We start from the raw sequence: 25,331 nt of genomic DNA, 5'->3' as shown, positions 1-25,331 counted from the left end.
CTTAGGGTTCGGAAAGGATTCAATGGACTTACACTTTCTTGGCTTGGTAATAACTGATTTGCTGGCATCAGATGGCTCACCAGGCCCTGCAGCATTTATTGCTTTGATTCGAAATTCGTATTCACAGTTTTCATTGAGGTTTGGCACAGAAGCTTTGCACTCTTCTCCAAAACGAGGAGCTGTAACTTCAGTTCCTTTTATCCATTTGTCAGTACCTTTTTCACGTTTTTCTACTATATAGCCAGTGATAGGCGATCCACCATCGTTAATAGGCGGTCTCCAAACTAAGTCTACATGATCTTTATCCCAGTCTACTGCTTCCGGCGTTCCTGGCTTTCCAGGTTCATCGAAGGGATTCTTGGCTATAATAGACTGTTCTCCAGTCAATGGTTCGGATTCACCTTCAGTATTTACAGCAAGCACTCGAAACTTGTATTCGTGACCCGGCTCTAAATTATTCAACTCAGCAAAGGGTTCCTTGAAGCGACCAGATGGCAGCCAACGCCCGCTTTCAACGTCCATTTTTTCAACAATGTAGTGCTCTATTGGCAAGCCACCATCGTCTAAGGGAGCATTCCACTTAAGCTTGCATCCTTCTTTGTGCACATCTGTGATGCGTAACGGTCCTTCTGGTGCCCCTGGTTTGTCTAACACAATAACTTCGAATGATGCCTCATCGTGACCAGATTCATTCTCGGCTTTAAGTGTATATTTTCCTGAATGAAATCGCTTTGAAATTGGTACTGCTAGTTTAGTGCGATATGATTCCATGTCAATATTGTAGTCACTATCTTCATTGTCGATTCGGGCTTTGTTGTGAAGCCAAACTTTGGTCGCCGGAGGTTCTCCAGATACTTTTATGTCATATCGAATGTGTTGTCCAGCTTTTATCGTAATGTCCTTAATGTTGGTTCTATCTATTTTAGGTGGTGCAAATCGGTCCCTCGCAGTCATCTGGTCTGATGGTTCGGAGGGTTTGCTTTTTCCTGCCTTATTAATAGCTTTAACTCGGAATTGATATTTCTTGCCTGTGATTAAATCATTTACACGGGCCTTACATTCGGGCGTATTTGTTTCTAGAGCTTTTTGCCACTTTCCTGTATTAGGGTCTTTCTTTTCCACAAGATAGCCGGTGATGGGAGCTCCGCCATCATCTTCGGGAGCCCTCCACTTAAGATCACAGTGGCTAGCTGACCAATCACTGATTTGCGGCTTACCTGGGGTGTCGGCAGCGTCGAAAGGATTCTTGGCCTTTGTAGGAATATCAGTCACCAGTGGTTCCGATTCGCCTTCGGAATTGACAGCTTTTACTCTAAATAGATATTCCTTTCCTTCTGTGAGACCTGTAATATCGGCTTCAGGGATCTTAGTTGTAAGAACAGGTACCCATCGACCTGTTTCCGTATCCATGCGTTCCACAATATATTGTTCTATGGGCTCTCCGCCATCATCTTCAGGCTTGTCCCATTTCAGGTGAGCACTCTCGGCCGTTACTTCGGATACAGCCAGAGGGCCCTTGGGCTTACTTGGCTTGCATACCACTTCCAGCTCAACTTCTACAGAGTCAGAACCGGAATCATTTTTTGCAGTGACAACGTACTTTCCGCGATTAACGCGTTTAACTTTTGGTATAATGAATGTTGTTTTATAGTCCTCGTTTTCTATTTTTAGGTTGTCTGACGTTTTAATTTCAGTTCCATTGTAAGTCCATGTTATTTTAGCCGGAGGTTCTGCTTTTACAGCAGCGTCCATATGAAGCATTTGTCCACTGCGCATAATTTTTTTTTGCAAGTTTTTTCGGTCAATATGTGGTTTTAAGAAACGTGGCTTAGCCACCACCGATTTTGAAACATCGCTGGGTTCACTAGGTCCAGCCTTGTTGACGGCAACTATACGAAACTCATACTCGTGGCCTTCTTCTATGCCGGTAACGGTACCGTTACTTTTATCTCCTGGCACTGTAGCTGCATCCACCCAGGCACGTCCAGACTTATCTCGCATTTGAATAATATATTTTTGGATTGGTGCGCCGCCATCATTCTTCGGCGGATCCCAAGCTAAGTCAACGAAATCTTTATCCCAATTCGTTGGGTTGGGTCTACCGGGTTTCTCTGGCTCATCGAATGGATTTTTCGCAATAATTGGCTTTTCTGTTTCTAAGTCCTCCGATTCTCCTTCCTTATTAACAGCCCTTACTCGGAATTTATATGGCTTGCCCTCATGAAGACCAATTACCTTCGCCTCAGGTTCGGTACTCTTTCCACATGGCAACCATTGTCCAGTATGGGGATCAAGTTTTTCTATTTCATAATAGTCAATAGGTGTACCGCCATCATCATCTGGTTTCTCCCACTTCAGCTTGCAGCTATGTTTCGTTATATCATTAACATGTAGAGGGCCTTTTGGTTTTCCTGGCTTTCCCAAAACTGTGACTTCCAGCTCTGCTTCGTCTTCACCAACTTCGTTTCTAGCTTTGATAATGTATTTCCCGCTTTGGGATCTTTGAGCGCGCATCACAAAGAATTTGGTATTGTAATCAACGTTATCGATTTTAATACTCTCCTCGTTGCTTATCAAGGGCATAGCATTAAAGAACCATTCCACTTTCGGAGCTGGCTCTCCTCTTATATTAATGTCCAAACTAATTGATAAGCCAGTTTTAACAACCACAGGTTTCAAATTGTTTCGGTCGATATAAGGTTTCACTAAAAGAGTATTTTTATATTAAAACATAATATAGTCAAAATAATCATTCTTACAGGCAACTTACGGAATCGAGGTTTGGCTATATGCCAATTAGTTTGCTCAGATGGTTCAGATGGACCAGCCTTGTTAACTGCACGAACTCTAAATTTGTATTGCTGCCCTTCCTCAAGCTTTTTAACAACTCCTTTACAAACCGGACTATCTGTTTCAACAGCTTTTACAAATTCTCCCGAATCTTTATCCATTACTTCGATTATATAACTGGTAATAGGGGAGCCGCCATCCCTAATAGGAGGTTCCCATTTTAGTTTGACATGATGCTCATCCCAGTCTTCAAACTCTGGTAGGCCAGGTGGTGCAGATACGTCGAACGGATTTTTGGCAGTAATAGCCGATTCAGTTTCCAGAGGTTCAGATTCACCCTCTTCGTTAACAGCCTTTACTCTAAATTGGTAGCGATGATTTGGGTCCAAACCCTTTATCTCAATATCAGTCTTTTCTGGATCAACCGAACCGGCAGGTACCCATTTACCTGTGGCTACATCCATCTTTTCAACAACATAACCAGTGATAGGTATACCTCCATCATCTTTTGGCTTCTTCCAATTAAGTTTGCAGCCTTCCTTATGAATGTCCGCTACCTCTAATGGTCCTTGGGGCTTTGAGGGTTTATCCAAGATGATGACTTCAACCAAAGCTTCGTCAACGCCATTAATATTTTCCGCACGTAGCTTATACTCGCCACTTTGGTTTCTAGATGAATCTAGCAATGTCAGTTTAGTATTGTAATCTTCGTTTTCTAACCGAACTTGGGGCGTAGTCGTCAACTGTGTTTCTTTTAGGAACCATGTTAAAATGGGTGCTGGTTCACCTTTAACGTCCACATCAAACTTAACAGTTTGGCCAGCGCGAACCTTAATAGGCTTCATTTTTTCTCTGTTAATTGATGGCTTAACTGAAATTAACAACGTAAATTTAGAATAAAAAATTACATTGAAAATAAAAAGTTGAACAAAAATAGTTTTAGAGAATAAAATAAGTATTTGCTTTTGGCTTAACATTAAATTGCAGGCGAAATATTTGAAAGCCTCGACATCACTAATTTATCTGCGAAGTACTTGTGTAAAATAAACAATCTTACGATTCCTTGGTTTAGCCAAATGAGGCTGTGTTGCATCGCTTGGCTCGCTTGGACCGGCTTTATTAACTGCCCGAATTCGAAACTGGTATACATTTCCTTCAACAAGATTTGTAACGGTTGCTTCAGGGGCAGTTGTCTTAAAGTAGAAATAGTTTCTTGAAATTCAATTTTAATAATATTTTAATATATTTAATTTTCAGTTGGGTTTTAGTTGCTCATTTGAAAATTAAATAAAGCTTACTTACGTTGGTGCTGAGTATTTCATCCCAAACAGGGGAAAACCTATCTTTTTTTTCAATGATGTAACCAGTGATTGGAGCTCCTCCGTCAGACTTAGGTGCTTCCCACTTTAATATTACCATATTCTCGTTGTAATCCTCAATGCGAGGTGTACCTGGCTTACTAGCTAAATCATAGGGATTTTTCGCTATGATGCTGCTATCGGTTTCCAGGGGATCCGACTCCCCCTCTTCATTTATGGCCTTGACTCGAAACTGATATTCATGGCCTTCTTGAAGTCCTTTGACATCAAACTCGGTATCGTTTGCAGAGGTCCGACCGACAGGTACCCATCGACCTTGTTTTTTATCAAACTTTTCAACCTGATACGCTGTAATTGGTTTTCCACCGTCATCCTCAGGTTTTTTCCATTTTAGCTTACAGCTGTCTTTTGTAACATCTTTAACTTCCAATGGACCCTTTGGCATGCCTGGTGGAGCTAGAATGTTGACCTCAACGGTAGCTTCATCCTCTCCATGCTCGTTTATAGCCTTTATTTTGTAAACTCCAGTATGTTTTCGCATTGTATTAATAATTGATATTTTTGTGTTATAAGGGATGTTCTTGATTTCGCAATTGCTAGGCAGTTCCTCTTGCTTGAGCTCAAAATTGTTGTGGTACCATGTTATTGTCGGTGCAGGCTCACCACGTACATTAACATCGTACTTAACAGGCTTTCCGGCCCGAATCAACAGCGGCTTTAAGTTTGATCTGTCGATACGTGGCTTCACTGCGGGTCAAAAATAAAATCAGATAAGGGAAAATTCTTCATTTAAAAAAAAAAAAGCAGAAATCCTATGGTCAAGTGCCGAGATCTGCTACATCTATAACTAGTCTCATAATAATTATGCTAACTGAAATTAACGTTGTCAACCTTCATAATTTTAGTGTTTATCAGAACGACCCTTTCATTTACCCGCTACATTACATTGAGTTAAAATTCTATTGATCTTGCCACATTCGACCATATGAAAGGACATGATTATAACTTACATTTTTTGTACTTTACAATTTGGGGAACACTAGAATCTGATGGAGGCGAAAGTCCAGCTTTGTTGACTGCTATTACGCGGAACTGATATTCTCCATACTCTTGAAGACCACCAACATTAGCTTCCAGTTGATCTCCTGGTATTTCTGCAGCCTTCTCCCAATCAGGCTTATTTTTATCCTTTTTTTCGATTATGTATTTTTGAATCGGGGCTCCTCCATCATTGTTGGGGGGTGTCCATTTTAAACTTACACTTTGATTATCATAATCATACACTTCCGGAGTGCCCGGCTTGTTAGGCTCATCGAAAGGATCTTTTGCCACAATTCCTATCAAAGTGGTAAGGGGCTCAGACTCCCCTTCCTCGTTAACGGCAGAAACGCGGAACATGTACTCGGATCCAGGATTTAAGCCAGTTACGTCAAAGCTGGGTGGTTCCTTTTCACCAGGAGATCTTCCTACTCGAACCCACTTTCCTGTTGACGTGTCCATTTTTTCAACCACATATTCCTTAATTGGCACTCCACCATCATCTTCAGGTTTCTTCCATTGAAGTTTGCAACCAGTTGCTGTCACGTCGTCTACGGCAAGGGGTCCCTTTGGCGAACTGGGTTTCCCTAGAACAACTAATTCCACGGTTTCGCGGTCAATGCCATTACGGTTTTCTGCCTTTAAGGTGTAGAAACCACTATCTTTGCGCAAAACATTTGTAATTCTAAAGTCCGTATGGTAGTCAACATTTTCTATCTTTATTCTGTCTCCGTTGGTTAATGGAATATCATCCCTCCAACTCCAGAAGAGTTCTGGTACTGGTTCACCGATTACGTCAACCGACCATTTATGAGTACGACCGCTCTTTAATACAATTCGCTTAAAAGTTGACTGGTCGATTTGAGGCTTCACTAAAAGTTAAATAAATAAATTTTAATAAATATATATTATTTTTTCTCACACTTAAAGTGCTTTCTAAAATACATACACAGTATAAGCGTTGGCAGCAAAGCTGATGCAAATATTTTCGATGCGATTTTCGAATGACAAGGTTGAAAAAATAATTCAAACTATGTTTAGCAAGCCGAAAACGCCAGAATCTAAAAACCCAACAACATTTTACATGTTTAAACATATTATGCCTATTCTATCTAAAGGATCTCTCTGTTTCGTAAGATAAAAAAAACCTAGGACGAGGAAAATTAGTATGCTTTTACTTTTTTTTTGAATTGTCTTTAAAAGTTTGGTCCGATTTTTACAACAGGAGTACTAAAACATAGTAGACACACGATGTATGTTCTCCAGGTCTTGTAGACTTAAATAGTTACTTCTTACAAAGTTTGTACAATAGGTTTATTTGAAATGTTTCGATTGCCGAATATTAAAAATTTATTACTGCAAAAAAATACGTATATCGATATATCTGAAAGCAATACTTTGTAATTAATAATAAAAGGTTTTGCGAGATGTGTTAAAATGTTAAGCCAAAGCAAGCTGAACAGGATTATTATAATTATATAGTAATGAAATACTTACGATTTTTATATTTGCATATGTGATTGTCTGTTGGCTGCGAAGGTTCAGAGGGTCCGGCCTTATTCACAGCTCTAACACGGAACTGATACACCATGCTTTCCTTAAGGCCCTCAACGGTTAACTCTGGTGTGGGATCCTCAGTCTTCTTCACCTCACTCCAGGTGGGTGAGAATTTGTCTTTAATTTCGACAATATAATGTGTAATTGGGCGCCCACCATCTGATGGCGGTCGCTTCCATTTTAATACAACACTCTTGTTATCATAGTCATCGATAACTGGCTGACTGGGTGCACTTGGGGGGTCATAAGGATTCTTCGCCACGATGGCGTCGGATGTTTCCAGTGGGTCGGATTCACCTTCCTTGTTAATGGCCTTGACGCGGAACTTATACTTCTTATTCGGCGTCAGTCCCTTAAAGTCAAATGAAGTCTCATTTGGACCAACTTCGCCTGCAGGTATCCAGCGGCCAGTCTCTTCATCCATGCGCTCTAGAGCATATCCAGTAATTTCACAACCACCATCATCCTCCGGACAATTCCATTTCATTTTAATATGGTTAGCTCGTACTTCTTCAGGTTCGAACGGTCCACCTGGAGCTAATGGTCTGTCAAGAACGACAACTTGTGCCTCAGACTCAATTGAGCCCGAGCTATTTGATAATACTAATTTGTATTTGCCTGTGTCCTTTCGCACTGATTTTTTAATAGTAATTGATGAGTTTCTCTCCAACTGGTCTAAGCAAATACGCTGGTTGTCAAAATTAAGGTTGTTGGTTCCTTTTACCCAAGTTGCAGTTGGCTCCGGTTCACCGTCATATTTAACATCGAAACGAATAGTTTGTCCCTTTTTAACGGTAATGTTTTTAAGACCATCCCCAACAAGGAAGGGCTTTACGAAACGGCATTTTGCAATAATAGATTTGGTCTTGTCGCTAGGTTCACCTGGGCCGGCTTTATTTACAGCACGGACTCGGAATTCGTACTGCTGTCCCTCGTTTAGCTGATCAACGGTGGCAGTTCTAGAATCACCATCAACCTCTTTGCCGGCAACCCAGTCGTTTGAAAACTTTTCTTTATATTCTACAATATATGCAGTTATCGGATCCCCGCCATCACTATCGGGTGCTTCCCACTTGAGGTCAGCATGATCTTTGTCCCAATCGGTAAGATCAACTGCTTTGGGCTTTCCAGGCTCATCCCAAGGATCTTTTGCGAGAATCGAGTTCTTGAATGTTGCCGGATCTGAGGGGCCAATCGCGTTGACAGCACGAATACGGAATCTGTACTGTTTTTTTGGGACCAAATCGTCGATTTTTTTTCGACATGGTTCACTAGGTTGAACCTCAGCGACCGGCTCCCAGCCTTGTTTCTTGCTCAAGTCCTGCCGTTCGATCACATAATTTATTATAGGAGTTCCGCCATCGTCAGCCGGTTGCTTAAAGTTTACTACACAGGATGTTTGATAGACGTCTGTAATATCAACATCCTGTGGAGGCTGCGGAACATCTTGACAAATGATTTGAACGTCTTTGGTATCTTCACCTTGTCCGTTGGAAATTTTAATTTGATATGGACCGGATAAATCTCTAGACGGTTTCTTTATTTTAAATGTGACATTATCATCAGTGACTGCAACCTCCACATCCTTTACGGGCAACGGTTTGCCGTCTTTGAATAATTTGGCCTCTATCGGTGTTTGCTTTGTTCCAGAAACTAAGTAAAAAAAATGTTTAATTCATTTGTGTGCATCGACAGAAAGTGTTATATATATTCAATATTAGATTAATTTTCATAAATTTGTCATGTTTATTTTCAGGCATTAAAATTATTTTAACAAACCGCCAAAACTTCTTTTAATATAACCTTTGCTTAAAATCAAACCATTTTTTGTATACCCACCTTTAAATGGCACTTTTACAAGAACAGGTGCACTGATAGGTCCGGCAAATGTATCAGGGCAATCAATATTCGGTCTACTTTCTCCCTTGCGGATAGAGAGCTTGCATTTTGAGCTTAGCTGTCCAGATTCACAAGTTATTTCGCCCTCATTAGACATATCCAGACTGTTAAATATGAGTTGATGCTTTCCACCACCCAGGTTCTTAACCTCAATTCGTTCACTGGGTACTATGGGCTCTCCGTTTAATTTCCAGTCGCATGGCGCCGTTTGATCCTGAAGCTCGACATCAAGAACTAATCTTTCTCTCTCAACAGCATCTGTATCTTTAAGTTTTTTGTTAAAGCGGTTTTGATCTATAAAATTAAATAATTATATAGAAAAATGTTAAGTCGATTGCCATTTATTTATGGTTATTATTTTATATATATTAAAATAACCAGTATTAACCAATAATTAAATTCCAACAAACATATTAAATGGAAAATGATAAAGGCTTTAACATGAATCGGAAATCCTTCCATAAACATCCATTCAGTTCATTGACCGTAAAAAGGGGTAATTTCTTTAATGCTGCTTAAAGCTGTGTGAATTATATATTTGTTAACTGACTTTCATAATTTATTGGATGCTTTTTCTTTAGTAAAGAATTTTACTGTACAGTATGACAATTATAATAAAACAATACAAAAAAATTAATTTTTATTACTACCTAAACTACCGGTTCTCTAAAAAGTTCATTCTTGCCGCCTAAATATTTATACCCGTTACTCGTAGAGTAAAAGGGTATACTAGATTCGTTGAAAAGTATGTAACAGATAGAAGGAAGCTTTTGCGACCCTATAAAAGTATTCTTGATCAGGATCAATAGCGAAGTCGATTGAGCCATGAATGCCTTCGTTTGACCTTGTGTAACTTATTTCTGTTAATACCTATCGATTTACCAAAGATTTTTCAAATCGGAACATTATTTCGCTATTTATAAAGAAATTAAGTTATAAGGCCTCACATGGGCAGTGACGTCACTATAAGCATACTCAACATACTTCCTCTGACAATAGGTGGCGCCTTGTGAATTTCCACTAGCAAAATAATATTTTAAAATTTTGTAAAACTGTAACGGGTATCTTATGGTCGCGGCACTCGACTATAGCGTTTCCTCTTGTTTCTTTTCTTCTCATGCTTAATTTTATTTACAAAAAGCCATTAGTTAAACAATAAATGATAGAATTAAAATTTATTTGTGGCTATGGTAATTTACTGATGTAATGTAATGTATTAGGTTATTTTGCTAAACAATAAGTTTACATGTTAAGACTTACAGTTAATAATTATTTCCGCCTCTGTGGTGTCGGCATTTGTTGAACATTTAAATAGCCCGGCATCGGTTACTTTGCAGTCCTTTATGACTAACTTCCGCTTTCGACCATCTTTTAAAATTTGAATGCGTTTGTCAGGTTTGATTTCTTCGCCGTTACGGAACCATTGCACTTCACCCATGGCATCGTCGATTTCGCAGGCAAGTGTCACAGTGTCTTTCTCAATACATTGCTGAGATTTTAGAACCTTAACAAACTTGTAAGGGTACTCTGTAATCTTAAGGTTACACTCAGTCTTATCAGGTTGTTTATCCAGTTGACATCTGTAAAGACCAGCATCCTCAACTACAGAGTCTTTGATGATGAGCTTTAGGTTGCCGTTTATGTCTTTGGAGATAAGGTACCGAGGATCATCGGACTCCAATTTTGTATTATCTTTGAACCAATGCACATTCGCCATACTGCTGCTGACAGAGCACTCTAGAGTAGTCTCATGCTGAGTAAATCCCTCAAGTTTCTTTTTAAGAGGCTTTGTAAAAGTGTAGGTGGGATCAGCTTCTTCGACATTTAAAAATGCCGTACTAGAAACACCACCGATTTCAATAGTATACTTGCCGGTGTCTTCCACCTTTGGTGTCGTAATAATCAACTGATAAGTATCATTTTCCTGTTTGAATTTAAATTTACTGCCCGTGAACACCTCCTATAAATTATTAAGTTTAAGACATTGGATAATATATGTTGCAAAAGCTGTTTCTTGAAAACTAGATTGGCCACCGATGTATACTTACGTCTTTTCGAAACAGCCACTTGGGCTTGCAATTAGGTTTACTGAATCTGGCTTCAAATACAACTTTTTTGTCCTTTCCCTCTTTTGCGAACTGGTCGATAAGTGGGCTGAGGAATGACTCAACCTTCTGTGCTTCATTGTAAGTTGATACGTTGTCAAAAATGGGTAAAGTTTTATAGATTTGATATACGATTATTAAATGGTGCTTTTTTATCATATTACTAGATAAAATAAATCCCACATATATATGTATGTAAGTTAATCTTTTTTACAAAATCATATATATAAGAGGTTTACTTTGAAAGGATTTTTTATATATACTATTTATTATTTAATTATTTATGAGAGCTCAAAAATCAAAGAAATCGATATAATTAAGTTGTTTCATAAAAAGACACAAAGGTAGGCTGCCTTTCTCTTACCATTGCTGATATTGCAATTTAAGTTTACTAATAACTATTTTTTTTATACAACCATGCCGTGTGATTCTAGTTATCAGGCAGATTAATTTATTTGTTTATATTGTGAAGTTAATAATGCCTTCTTTAATATATACTATTATATCCCTTTTTTTAAAATAAATTCTAAGTTGAATTTTCCCTGCTGATTTTGATCAAGATTTTGATTATTTAATTATATTCGTGGATACGCGTATACAATACAAAAACACAACAACTCTGGGATAACTTTGTGAATTGTCTAGTTTTAAAACAAATCTATGGGTTACATGCTTATTTTTAAAGCAAATGCAATTGTTTAATGATAACGTATTATTACTTATCGTATATCGAATTTTTAAGTACAATTTCACATTTAAGCTTATTTTGAACATGGTCGGTTTATAATAAAATTATTCTTTTTTTTTTTATATTGTAAAAATTTGTATTCCCTTTTCAAAAATTAAACTAAAAAGGGCTCACATATTTTCATTTTAAGAATTGGAGCCCAATTATACAAAAGCGATGTTTTTAAGTGGAAAACTCTTCATGGATGTCACCAAGCTTAAGAAACAAATAACAAAATTCAAATAAAAAATATAGTTTAGGCAAAGTGATAAGTTCGTCGAGTCGTATTACAGAGCAGCTCTTTACGGCTGGAACCGGATATGAAGGGTAAAAATTTGCAATTGAAGAGTTATATGTCCAAGCCGTATTATTCCATAAAAATCAACAAAAAACAATAATTAGCTTCAGCACTGGAAAATTGTATAAGAAATATTATAGAAAAGTAATTATGGAAATAAATACATATACATATGTAAAAGGATCGCACCTCCTCGCGCCGAAACGGATGTAATGTTGGCCAATCGGGAATCAGCTCGGCTAAAGATGGTCTACGCGATCCTGGACCCTGAATATGTATTTCAATTATCGAATGATAGTATAGTTTTCAAAGTGATTTTTTTTTAATATTATAAAAATTATTATTTTCCGTTATAACTCCTTACCTAAAATATTAAACTTGTTCTAAGTTTCAAAAAACTTAGCTGAATTATTGCTATTATTCAAATACACAATTGCGATACATTGTAAAAAACTAAATGAAACTTAAGCTGCGGCATAATTGCCATATCGATTCAGTTTAATACGCTTAACAGTAAGAAACTCTGGAATAATAACGCTTTACTAAACTGAATCAGAGTGCCAATAAATGATAGAGAATTCCACCTCATCACCAACGAGTCTGTTAAGCGCGCATAATTCGGATCTTACCCTTTCAACTTTTTTAAGGGCTGGCAACGGTTTTTCCGTTTCTTTAAGATCACCCCAATTGGGGTCCTGTTCGTCTTTGTCCCATTTTTGATAACGTCGTTTCTTGAGCATGGCCCGAAAGTCCATGCCACTTGAATCAGATACATAGAGCTGCATCTCGGCTGAGTCCTCACCGTGTATGTTCGAAACAACAATCTTGTATTTGCTCTCATCATTGGGCTTGCACTTACGCATACACAATGTAATTGTGTTTGTCTGCCCATCTGTAAGGAACTTAAACCGACCGCCCTCAAGAATTTCACTAACTCCTTTGTAGAACTTGAATGTTGGTGCTGGACTGCCTTCGACGCCAACCGTAAGGTAAGCGGTCGAGTCTAGAAAACAAGTACAAAGCGTGCTCATTTTAACAAATACATATTGGTTAGTCAAAAATGGTTCAGAGTTCGTTATGTGCGACTTATACAAAAATTGTATTGATAAGGGAAAGGTGTTAAAGTTGGGTATTTGGTCAATTACTTATTAAACAATTTAAGATTTAAAAACAAGGATATATAGTTATTTGCATTTCGGAAAATAGAATTAACCAAAGGTTTTGTTAATAACAAGATCTTTAAATTGGGACAATTCGAAATCAATAAAAACTTGACGTTAAGACATTTGAAAATTTTATTAGACTATTACTCTTTACTTGTAGTATTTAACAGGATTAATTGGCGACCATAGATTACGAGTTCCTTCAGAAGCAAAGTCTTCATTATAAAACAATTTTAGAAAATTTAATAAAATATTTTAAATTCAAGATCAATTTTAAGCTTTTTCTGTATTAAAAATAATCAAGATACGAACTCTGGTTGTATATTAGGTCGACATCAAATAATTTATGAACATTTGAATACATACCTTCCACAACGGAGTAGGACTCTTGGACATCGACAATTGAAGGAGGACCACCATCACCCACATCGCGCAATGGAGTAGAAGGCTTGTTTATAAGATCTTCCAGATCTTGTACGCTTGGGCGGCGTACATCAATCGACGGTCTCCGCCGCTATTGACCAAACATATACACATTGACATACATTGGCATACATCGAATACATAAAAACAGGGAAAATATAGACAGATAAACAAATATAAGGAATAATAATTTTAAAAAATAATGCTGATTGCAATGCCCAGGTAACATTCAAGATGTATGATATTGAATTTTAAGTGTCTAGAAAAAAATCAGGCATGTTCCGATTTTCGAATGGTTAGAGTCTTTGTGGTACAGATCGAAAAAGTCTAAATATAAATATATATACATGTATGTATATGTATATATAAATATATTTATCTTGTTAATTTGTAAAACATAAGAAAGGAGTTTTTAAGAATAAAATAAAAATGCATTCCATCGACAGTGCAAATATATGTAGGTACAAAATTCCTATGTCAAGTAAAATCAAACCTACAAACACATTATAATTCTTTTCAAAAGTTAAACGTATGAATAAATTTTGTTGATAAAAATTATTTCTTTAACCATGGAAGCCCTAATACACTAATAATCGTGTTAAGGTCATAAAGAGCAAGTAAAGTTAACTTTAATAAAATAATACCACCTTAAATGGTAATTATGAGACATGCATTAAGTGACTGCAATTAAGCTAAATTGACATATGTACGTCTATTATGCAAGTTTCTGAAGGGATGAGCGTTCAAAACGAATAATATTCTATCATAAATAACATGTTTTTTTAACAGTACTCAGTTTTTTACTTCAAATTACTGAACTTTTAATATTTAGTTTCTTTAAAAAATATGTCCTTAATAAGAAGAATTTGCTGTTGATAAGGTTGGCAAGGAAACTATTTTGTTATTTTTTTGTTTGTACAAGGCGCCTAATAAGAAAACGAGACAAAACAGAGAAAAACATAATCGGAACCTTATTGCACAATTTATTAGGAAGTTCAAGTAGTAAGGCCTTTTGTGGACCTGCCGTTTTCTCCAGCTAATTTATATGTATGCCTCAGTTTCAGGTATTAATCTCCTAATGTATTTATTTTGAAATCAACAGAGTAGGTTAACAGGAAGACAGCTACCAGAGATATCTCTATATATCATTATATATTATTTTAGAAATGGTGAAAACACAGAAGTTTTTAACAAGAAATAAGATATCCAAAAATTATATTGACTGTTAGAACAACATTTCAAAAATTATTGAATGATTAAAATTCATGAGTATTTACATTGTTTTTATAGAAATATATACGTCCTAATATTTTTTATTATATATACAATTTCTATTATCTTCCTTATTTCATAAAAGGCAAGGCATAGTAAGCAAAAAAGATCGAATGACTCGACCACAATTTCAAAACCTGTATTGTGTCCCCCATTTCTCCGGATTGCTGTTGCTTTTGCTAACGTATTTAAGAAAAAATAAGAAGGTTAAAAATGTTACTTAAGGTTTTATTTAATTTTATTTTTAAAATAAAAGCGTAGTGTCCAACATAATGTGCGTTCTATTCTCGTCAAAATGGTATTTTTGAAGTATTGATAACTAATATATTATTTTTAAGATTGGTTCGTTAAGAACTGAAATGGGATGCAAGTCGAAACAAAAACTAAACGTGTCGAATAACTAATAAATAATTGTTTGGGTATTTTTAAATATCCTATATTGTATCTTACTTATTAAAAGAAAACCACATTTTAAAAACGAATAATAAACGATTAACGACTGCAATACATAAAAATGGATGCAATTATATTACAGTTTAATTGTATTATAAGTAAGAAGTTTACTGGTTTTTTGATTAATTTGTTTTAATTAATGGTAGTCAAAAAATAAAAGCCCTTGGCTCTTCTACAGATGATGTGTGAAGTTCTACTAATACGTATGGATAGTGTATTTTTAAATGAGTCAAAGGACCGGTGTCCAATGTATATTTTGTATTTTATTTTAAATACGAGTAAATGCTGTCTTGATATGAAATGCAAATCATCAAATAATATAAATATATTCTACTGAAAAACTATTTATGCAACAACGCTAACTCTCACCTGTCCTTCACCAACCTCGCCTGGCCTCAACAACTGTAATATTATTGAATAGTATTATAAAGCTGAGCAAGATTTCGTACACTCTAGCATAAATCATTAAATTAGTACGACTTCTATATATGTAGATAGTTTGATAATTTAGGTATCAACGTGATTCTATATTAGTAGTCGGATTGTTATTAAACTTCTCGGGAGGGTAAAATTAAAAATATTTGAATTGTCTTAGCTCATACTGAAATAAATCTTGAATTTATTATAAATAAATATTTCTATATTTTACCGAGCCGATTGTGGATGCAGTCTCAGTATTGTTTTAATTAAATACTAAACTAGATGTTGTTCGCTCACTGGCAATAAATTATTTGAACGATCTTAGCAGCAAAATCTTCTAATTTGAATTATATCTATATATTTTCTAGCCTGCATTGAATGGTAGTCAGCCGTATATAATCTATATAAATGTATAATATATCCGAATACATAATTATATTTATGTATATATATACCACAATATGTATAAGGAAGAGCACGGTTGAAAATTATAAATACGCACATTGGCAGGTACAGTGAAATACCCTAATGTAATCATTTATATCATTAAATCATATATGTTTATGTCCAAGCAATGTTTATTTAGCTTTGGCTTCGAGTTATTTTCAGCGTTTGGCTGTCAACATTTTACTGTACTATAAAAATAAAAATATACTGTAGACATATATCTGGGCCCATATGCCATTTTTTAGCCGAAAACGACTTATTTTTGTTTTCTATTTTATGTTTCATGATGCGCTCAAAATAAAACACAGTATATGTATAACATAATAAGGTTCTTCTAGTCACAAATATTTTGCAATAATTATTGTTCATAAGTCTTTATACCAATATTGTATAGATCCAATATCAAATAAACGCCAAATCACAATTAAAAATCTTTTTTTGTTATTCATTAATATGTATATCATTTTAAGCAATTCACCGAATTTCAAAATGATGAGTTAAAAATTTACATATCTGAACAACGTTTCCTGCGAAGCCACTTTTATATTAGAAGCTTGGCAAGATATTGAGATTTCTTACCCGAGTGTCCATTACTTCGCCGGGACGGAGTTTCTTCTGTTGATTCATGAAGGATTTGCGGAGTGGGTGTACGAGTGTTGTTGTCGAATGCAAAGGGTATGCGTTGGAGTATTTAATGTTTAATTGAATATTGATATTGAATGATCGATATCGATATCAATATCGATATTTATTTGGTTGGCAGGTTGATTGTTGTTTAGTTTGAAGGACAGTTTGCATGTATGGTAGGTACATAAAAGGGAACACAGTAAATACATGTATAAATTAGCTACATTGGTGAAAATTAAAATTAAAAAAATCATTCACTTTTTAGAAGATAACCACAGTTAATTAACAAAGTACACACAAAAATGTTTCGCCAAATAAAGCAATTAAATTTTCTAAAAACTATTCTAGTAAGCCCGCTAAGCCAAAAATGTTTTTAATCTTATGAGATTAATGACTAAAACTTTACTTTTAAATTGTTCAAATGTAAAGCTTATAGACCATTTTAAATATGCTGATGCTTGAATATACACCTCTAAATGCATGTTTTCTTTTCTAAGTGCAATATTGAAATGTTTTAAATAACTATATTTTAATGTGACAATTGATTTTCTTATGACTCTAAGCCAAATTTAAAAAAGAAGCATTTAATCTGCGTGAATGTTTTATAAATGAACACTTAAAAAAATCAGAACCTTTCTAAAATATTCTCAACACAATGGATTTAATTTTTTAAACAGTTTTAAAATAAAAAAAAATATGAAATCGTTGTTTAGATAGGATGGCTTAGCCAAAGATATCGATTATTTTTTCGTATCGATAATAGACATTCTTATATATTACATTTTGAATGTCTTGAATTACAGAAAAATAAAAAGAATTGCATAACCAAGGTCCTTAAGAAATATTATTATAAAGATTATTCTCTAATAAAATGTAACTTGAGGGCCAGTACATTGTTTTCATATTTATGCACCAATAGGAGATTGAAAAGAAATGATAACTTATCTGTATTGCTTACTTCATCATTGATGATCAGAGATGGTCGGCGACCAGTATCGGCTGGTGGTATGAGAGACCCGCGGCGACTTGGAGGCTCTGGTGCTAATGATGGTCGCTTCTCTCGTATCACTTCTATTTTTGGTGGCTCCCCAGGAGCAGGTGGTTGCATCCTGGGAACCTTTTGCTTCTCCTCCTATTAGAAAAAATATATAAATCGTATTAAATTAGTTTGTATTCTGTTGAACTGTTAATAATAGTTATATGTTGGAGCTATGTTTACTTATTTAAAATTATTTGTCTTACGTATATTTTAAAATTACGTGTAAGGTTATAATTAAATTTACAGAAATTATGAATGATGGTACCCACCGTTATTTTAAAATTGAAGACCGACATTTTTATGATATAAGTAATAATATATACAAAATATGTTAATTTAGTTATTTATTTTTATCAATCAATTATTAAATCATGAATATTAAAATAAAAATTGAAACCGTTTAGACAAGCCACAAGAAGATACAGAAATCCAACTGCTAATGAGGAGCTTTTGCATAATAGATTTTTCAACACATTTAACATTTATTTTGACATGTAACGTTATAATTATTTTACAGAAATTATGAAAGATGGTACCCACCGTTATTTTAAAATTGAAGACCGACATTTTTATGATATAACTAATAATATATACAAAATATGTTCATTTCGTTATTTATTTTTATCAATCAATTATTAAATCATGAATATTAAAATAAAAATTGAAACCGTTTAGACAAGCGACAAGAAGATACAGGAATCCAACTGCTAATGAGAAGCATTTGCATATTAGATTTTTGAACTCATTTAATACAAACATTTATTTTGACACTATGTTTATAAATATAAATATATGTATATGTATGTATATCATAAATATATATAAATATATATATATAATTTTTACAATATATGATATATATGTATATATACATTAGATATGGGGTAGTATATATATTCCTATTATATTTCTGTTTTTGGTAACATTTGTATACAATAATGTTTATAGAGGGACATAGTACATAAATTTAAAATTTCTTGCTTACCTTTGTTGTTTCTAAAGGCAGTTTGACTTCAGGATGTTTCGTGTCCGGAATGTTAATGGCAGGTGTGGGTGTCTCTGATTTGTTTTTATCAATGCTAACAGGTTTATATTTTTCTAAAAGGGGTCGCTCGTAGTCATCCTCAAGGGTTGCTAGAGCTTCAGGCTTTTTCAAGTCAGATATTTGCGCTTTGATTTCCCTTGTAGAAGAGATCTGTTCCGTCGCATTTGCCTTTGATTTTATGGATGTTATAGGGGGATATGAAATTTGAATGTAAATTGTGTGCCAAATAATAAAAAAAAATAGTCAAGACGGTAGGAAGAGACGAAGAGACAGAGAAAGATAGAGTGACAGAGAAAGAGATAGGTACAAGGAAAGCATACCTGCGAACATAGAGTTTATATAGAATTACCAGTAGGAAATTAGGTACAGAAATACCCGAACTTTGAAAGTGCAAGAGAATTGGAAAACTTGAAAATCGTTTAGCCAATAATACCAAAAGTTTTACCTTTGTTAATTGTATAGCTTGCTGGGGAGCAGTTTGCTCTTTTGAATCCTTTATCACAGGTTTTAAAACTACACCAAGGAATGATTCATTTTGAATTGGCTCCTTAGTCATAAGATTTCTGATAGAGGATCGACGTCGCTGCTTTATTATATCTAGTACAGATGGTTTCTCAGCCTGCTAAGTGCGTTTTTTCAAGGGGATTTAAAAATTAGTTTAAATCTAATCGAAATAGATCTCATCTATGTGAATTGAAAACGTATTGTTGTCTCTTAAAATGGGGACACCCGGATTAACTTGAAGACATTTTTTTTGTTTATACGAGTAATTTAATTACTTACCTCAAGTTTTTTATTTTCGGCATCAGATTTGTCCTTGTTAAATTTGTCGTAATGAAGTTTGGGTTGAAGTTGAAAAGAGAACAGCAATACAACATAATGAAAGTTATATTAAGACATTAAGTTAAATGTTTAGGAACTGTACAAAACTTTAAAACAAATAAATTTTTGGGTCTAACTTATTAAAACCTAAATGATTCATGTTACATTTACGTTTACTTCCTCTTTGTAGAGGAAATGTGTATTAAATTTACCTCGGGCTCAATAATGACTGGTTTAAGAGTAGCGCCATCTCGACTGTCATCTTCATCAGGAAGTTTTCCCTTACCGATTTTTAAACTCTTAATATTCTCCGCGGGCTTTTCAATGATTTCCGCCTTCTACAGACACACAGTTTTAGACAATACGATACTTTTAACAATTTATAAAAACAATACAAATAAAAAACATACTCTAGGCATTCCTTTTTTCTGTGTAGGGTCCTCAGATTCTTTTTTCCCGCTGTCCAATATGGGTTTCTCCATCTTGTTTGGTATTTCCAGATCACGAGCAAAATCGGATGGTGTAAACTCGGATTTTTCATACTTCTCAAGTTGGGGACGTTCGTAGTCTGGAATTTCTGGAAGCTCATCGTATTTGGGTTTCGGTTTTCCTTTAGCCTTTGCCTTTGGTTTCGCCACTTCGGGTTTTGGCTCCTCTTTCACTTGAGAGATCGAGGTTTTACGCAGCTTTGGCAGTTCTTCAACTTGTTTTTCTTCTTCTACGACCTACGCCACATATATAGGTACAATAACAAATAAACATCACACACAGTTAACAATTTTACCTTTACAAAAATAACGAAATGTTAATTAAGCTTTGACAAGCTGTCTGCTTACTCTATTTATTCAACAGTTTAATGTAATCGAAAATATTGTGAGTTTTGAAAGAACGATTTTAAAAGGTATTATATTATTATTATACTATAATATATCCACTATTCATTTAAATGAATACCACTATTCATTTAAATCATCCTTCATTTTTTAAATAAATCCTTTTTCCCTATAGTGCTGTTGCATCTACATTGTGCTGAACCTAATAGAACTTAATAGAAATTGTATTAAGATTAGTAGATTTAGTATAAGTAGTCCGGGTGTAAACATTTTAATCTGTTTACTTTTTAACCTTAAACTTAAGGTGAACGGAGTAAGTAGATAGAATTCTTATTCTTATTAAAAAATCGTTAAACAAAAGTTTATATTAAAAAGACGATTTTATAGTTTAAGCTTAATAAAATCGGAATTTGAGAGTTCTCAGCACTTTGACCGATTCTCGTTTAAACGGCTCACCTTTGAAGTTCGTCGCTTTTCAGCAGGCTTTAGCTTGGGGATTTCTTCTTTTAGGGCTTGTGGATTTTTGTTAGCGTCAAGTTGTTTTCTATCAACCTGCTACGGGGAAATAGTTTTCTTATAGGTATATTGTTTAGGAAAAAAGCAGTTCTGACTGAACAGAACATAATGGCATTATCTTTATTAAACATGCTATGGATTTACCCGTAGGTACAATATTCTCATTTGTACGTATATACATGTATACTCACATCCAAAGGTTTTTTTTCAATGACGGATGATCGTCGGGAATCTGTCTTACTTTCTTCAACCTTTTTGTTAAACATAAAGTGGATACATTCAACGGTCGAAAATAGAGTAAAATAATTCTATAAAATAACTTACCGCCAGAGAAGACCTTCTTGACGATACCTTTTTGTCATCGGCTACGATTTTCTCCTCTTCTATGAATATTGATTGGCGCCGTACCTCTGATGAGATCTCTTCTTTTTCAGACACAATACTTCCCTGAACAATAACAGGTAACATAAATAAAATCCATGTATAACATATTCATACAAGCTTACAATAGTTTGTTTAATGCATTACTAAATTATCCTTTCTTAACTTAATAGCAAACAAAAAATTTTAAAATTCGATTTAATTTCAGGTTTTTGATTCTTATGTGAACAAACAAATGTTAGATACACTGACATTGAGAAAATACATTTAAATATAATAATATATATATTTATATAATTATATGACTCGTGTTTGTACATATTATATATTTCTTATCTATCTTCTTTCAAACGGGGTTCTTACCTTTCGTTCTACTTTTTTCAGCCCTATTTGCTGAGTTTCCTGTTGCTGCGAATAAAATTTAAAAATGTTTTCAGAAATAAGTTTGAAATTTTTATATTATTATTTGTATATTGCAGTACGCAAAACATGCAAAAATTCGTAATTTATCAGAGCATGCTTTGTTTTAAGGCCCTTGACTTGGAAATGTGATATAGTAGTAGGCAAAAAGAAGAAGCAGAGTACATGACCGCAGAGTATAATTGGTCTTTCAATTTTACCTTCTCTGGATCTTTATTATTCTCTTTGGGTTTATCTGAAGAAGTTTTTTCTTGTTTCTTGTTGTTTTTATCGTTTTTATCACCGATATTCTGTTTGGGTTCCTCGTGCTTTGGCTTCGAGAAATCTTTCTCATTATTTTTGTTATGTTTTGATTTCGGAGGGTTAACTTGATTTTCATTTGCTTCCGACGATTCATTTTTATTTTCCGAGCTATTTTCATTACCAGTTAGTTTTTTTGTTGGGTCTGTCTCCTTAATGTGAAGCTCTTCTTCGGCTTGCGTATCTGTGCTTATTGCAGGTTGATCGGAAGGAGTTTCTTCTCCTTCTTTCTCTTTCTCCTTTATGTGTTTTCATGTGTTTTTATGCAGTGTATTTAAGTGTATTGTTATTGACCATAACACGAATTTGTAAATTTAAAAACAGTACATTAGTGCAAATAAATATTCAATTAGATGTTATATAAAAAACCTAGTTTTTGAGACAAGTTGGTAAAATAAAAATGTATTGTAATGGTTTTTTTTTTGGAATCTCATTTATTGAATGAAATTCTCAAAAGGCTATAAGAGCTTAATCAAGAAAGAAATTATTGCGGACTGTCAGAAAAAAGATGATAAGAAAGAGAAGTAGATAGATTTAAACTGTAAAAACTATCAGAATGCTGTGAGAATTTACTGCAAACCTCATCACTATGAAATTGGCTGACAGGCTTTAATGTAATACCAAATATGTCCTTAGATGGATTTAACTGAGATGTGTCCCGAGGATATATTGTGTCAGCTTTCCGTTTTAATGTTGGTATTTGATAAAAAGTCACTCCAAACTGTTCAGTAAAAATAAAATCCGTTTAACAGTTTACGGGCTTAGGAAATTAACAATATGCTTATTATTTCAGTTTTAATACTTTTAACTAATTTAAAATTACATTTACAGAAGTGATAAAGGAAATATTTTTGGATAATTTTTTCTTTATATTTTCGGTTAATTTCTGATCAACTTTTAGTACTTTGCAATTCCTGCTTCATTAAAGATTCTAATAACAGCTGTATGTGCTATTGATTTTGTGATATTTCTCTTCTCTTATTTACCTTTTGGTCGGTATCCTTTTCAGTCTTAGATTTGGGCTGCCCTTCTTTCTTCTTGGTACTTTTCTCCACAGTAACTTTACACGATGATTCATCTTTGCCGACTTCATTGGTCACTACGACTTTATAATTAGACGTATGTTCTGTTCTTGCAGAGCTAAACGTAAGTCGCGCGGTTGTTCCATCAAACGTGGTGGTAATATCCTTTGTTTCTCGTATTAGTGTGCTACCCTTATACCATTCGATTTTGCACTTGCGATCTGAATGCGCAATGCTGATCAAAAGTTCGAAAGTTTTTGATTCGCTGACCTTCTGATCAACAAGCTTTCTGGAGATTTCTGGCTTGCTTGGCTTGCGTTCCTCTTCAGGAATGTCGACGAGATTTACAATTTGAGATACCGCCTCTCCTTTTTCGTTACTGGCCACCAGCTTGTAAGCGCCCTTATCACTATCATCTACGTTGTTGATCTCCAGTTTGACTGCGAACTCTCCATCTTTAGTTTGTTCTACTATGTAAACGTGTCTCTTGCTCTCTTTTACGGTGTTTGTTTCTTTGTACCAGGTGCACTTTGGCTCGAATTTCGAAGCAACTGTGCACTCAATGACTACAGTTCGTTTTTTAATAATCTTAATAATTTTTGGCTTGTCTTTAATAACCGGAACAACTGGAGGAGAAATAAACTTAAACTTAGTCTTCAAAAAATATAAAAGAGTATATGTACATCTTATTGACTGTGCATATTTTACTATGATTGTTAATTCAATACGTACTTTCTATATTTAGGGTAAGATTAGCATTTAACTCTCCCAACGTGTTCTTAATATTGCACTTGTAAAGACCAGAGTCCTCTAGTTGTGGGTCTAATAGCTCCAGTTTAATGTAGTACTGATCTCCACGCTGTTCAATAAACGTCTTAATTTTATTACTTTCCTTTACAACTTCTCCGTTGCGGTACCAAATGACATCTGGTTTTGGATCTGCCTTGACTTTACACTCCATTATTACTAATTTTCCATTGTTTTCAGATATAATTCGCGGCTTTTCAACAAACGTTGGACCTTCTCCCTCGGGGTCGGGCTCCGCTTCAATGTTAAGGTTAAGATTGGCATTTGATTCACCGTATTCATTTTTGACATTGCATCTGTAAGTCCCACCATCTGTTGCTCCAGGATCCTATACAATGTTTTAAGACTTTTTATTGGTTTGTTATTAGCAATCATATATGTACTTTACCTTTATTTCCAGCGTTAGCTCATAAGTATCATCTGCGATAACTGTCGTGTTTATTTTTATTTTTTTACTCTTCTCCACTATTTCTTGACCCCTGTACCAAGTTACTATGGGTTCCGGTTTGGCCTTGCACTTGCACTTCATTGTAATCAGTGTACCGGACTCATTTGGGATAATTCTCGGTTTTTCAATAAAAGACGGTGCAAAACCATTTGCATCGCTGGCACCTGTATTTTAAAATAATTTGTATTGTTTTATTTTAATACGTCTTTGCGTGGTTTAAATATAATAGCGGACAAAGTCTCCGTAAAATACGTAACCATATAATAACTTCTCCAATAAAAGCGCAAAGCAAATTCACTTGCCTTTTATACCTCTTAGCTAAGACCTAAGACGAAAAGGTAGAAGACTAACGACAATGAGGGAGAAGGAAGATTCAGAGCGGAAATTGAATGCAGTGTTAAGACGTTGGCTTAATATGACGAGAAGGGGCTATATCTTAATTTTAATCCATTTGCATAAATCTAATAATAATATTCGAACAAGTTTTTGTTCTTATTCCCAGATTTATATATTATACTTATTCGAAGCACCATATAAAAAAGAAAAATATAGTACCTTGAAAGTTAAGGGCTATGTTTGCATTACTTTCGCCGTATATATTAATTGCATTGCAGCGATAATTGCCGCCATCCTCTTTTGTTGGATTTTGGATTTCCAGCGTCAGAATGTAGCTGTCTTTAGATATTGCCTTGCGGGTCATTTTCGTTCTTTGATTATTAGATATTTCCTTTTCTGTACAATACCAGACAATGTCCGGGACCGGATGCGCTTCCAATACGCATTCCATGATGAGTAAGTCTTCTTCTTGGCGAATCGTTGGTTTTTTTGGAAAGCGTGGCGACTTTCCATCTGGAATTCTGTATTGAGTTGGAAGGAGTATAACTTTATCTTTAAATGCGTGTTTGTTGTCTTACTTTTTCGAGCCGCTTTCGAAATTAAGATTAATTGTTGCAACACCAGAGCCGTGCTTGTTTTTCGCTTGCGCGCGATATTCACCCTGGTCAGAGGACACTACACTGCTTATCTCGAGACACGCCATATGATAAAGTTTTTGATCCATTGTCAGTGACATTTTGTAGCGTTTGGATTTGTTTAGTATAGTCTCGCCATGGGACCTTTTGTACATATGAAGAAAAGTATTTGATTGAAACGTGAAGTGA

General features: G+C 34.9%; 1 protein-coding gene across 14 annotated transcripts in view; it reads right to left on the bottom strand.

Moving 5' to 3' along the window:
• LOC108102314 (twitchin) overlaps nucleotides 1-25,331 on the bottom strand; it is a 46,539-nt gene that overhangs the window by 16,650 nt on the left and 4,558 nt on the right. For 4 of the 14 annotated variants that reach the window (XM_017207088.2, XM_041818571.1, XM_041818576.1 and 1 more), the window contains exons 7-35: nucleotides 25,086-25,286; nucleotides 24,727-25,028; nucleotides 24,112-24,335; nucleotides 23,649-24,051; nucleotides 22,881-23,542; nucleotides 21,795-22,133; nucleotides 21,538-21,582; nucleotides 21,118-21,240; nucleotides 20,985-21,044; nucleotides 20,734-20,832; nucleotides 19,855-20,169; nucleotides 19,657-19,782; nucleotides 19,406-19,438; nucleotides 19,068-19,244; nucleotides 18,563-18,790; nucleotides 17,497-17,670; nucleotides 16,491-16,526; nucleotides 15,414-15,446; nucleotides 13,263-13,410; nucleotides 12,363-12,736; nucleotides 10,652-10,777; nucleotides 9,864-10,563; nucleotides 8,544-8,897; nucleotides 6,645-8,357; nucleotides 5,120-6,019; nucleotides 4,093-4,856; nucleotides 3,848-3,983; nucleotides 2,771-3,661; nucleotides 33-2,705 (exon numbers count right to left, since the gene is read on the bottom strand). In XM_017207088.2, coding sequence (XP_017062577.2) covers nucleotides 33-2,705; nucleotides 2,771-3,661; nucleotides 3,848-3,983; nucleotides 4,093-4,856; nucleotides 5,120-6,019; nucleotides 6,645-8,357; nucleotides 8,544-8,897; nucleotides 9,864-10,563; nucleotides 10,652-10,777; nucleotides 12,363-12,736; nucleotides 13,263-13,410; nucleotides 15,414-15,446; nucleotides 16,491-16,526; nucleotides 17,497-17,670; nucleotides 18,563-18,790; nucleotides 19,068-19,244; nucleotides 19,406-19,438; nucleotides 19,657-19,782; nucleotides 19,855-20,169; nucleotides 20,734-20,832; nucleotides 20,985-21,044; nucleotides 21,118-21,240; nucleotides 21,538-21,582; nucleotides 21,795-22,133; nucleotides 22,881-23,542; nucleotides 23,649-24,051; nucleotides 24,112-24,335; nucleotides 24,727-25,028; nucleotides 25,086-25,286 — 12,359 coding nt within the window. Of the gene's footprint in view, nucleotides 1-32; nucleotides 2,706-2,770; nucleotides 3,662-3,847; nucleotides 3,984-4,092; nucleotides 4,857-5,119; nucleotides 6,020-6,644; nucleotides 8,358-8,543; nucleotides 8,898-9,863; nucleotides 10,564-10,651; nucleotides 10,778-12,362; nucleotides 12,737-13,262; nucleotides 13,411-15,413; nucleotides 15,447-16,490; nucleotides 16,527-17,496; nucleotides 17,671-18,562; nucleotides 18,791-19,067; nucleotides 19,245-19,405; nucleotides 19,439-19,656; nucleotides 19,783-19,854; nucleotides 20,170-20,733; nucleotides 20,833-20,984; nucleotides 21,045-21,117; nucleotides 21,241-21,537; nucleotides 21,583-21,794; nucleotides 22,134-22,474; nucleotides 22,616-22,880; nucleotides 23,543-23,648; nucleotides 24,052-24,111; nucleotides 24,336-24,726; nucleotides 25,029-25,085; nucleotides 25,287-25,331 lie in introns of all 14 variants that reach the window. The other 10 variants (XM_041818581.1, XM_041818580.1, XM_041818578.1 and 7 more) reach the window with 9 other exon arrangements.

Source organism: Drosophila eugracilis, unplaced genomic scaffold (genome assembly GCF_018153835.1).
Source record: "Drosophila eugracilis isolate 14026-0451.02 unplaced genomic scaffold, ASM1815383v1 contig_340, whole genome shotgun sequence".
NCBI classification, from domain to species: Eukaryota; Metazoa; Arthropoda; class Insecta; order Diptera; family Drosophilidae; genus Drosophila; species Drosophila eugracilis.
Note: the sequence above shows the minus strand (reverse complement) of the source record. Positions and strands in the feature narration are given on the sequence as shown.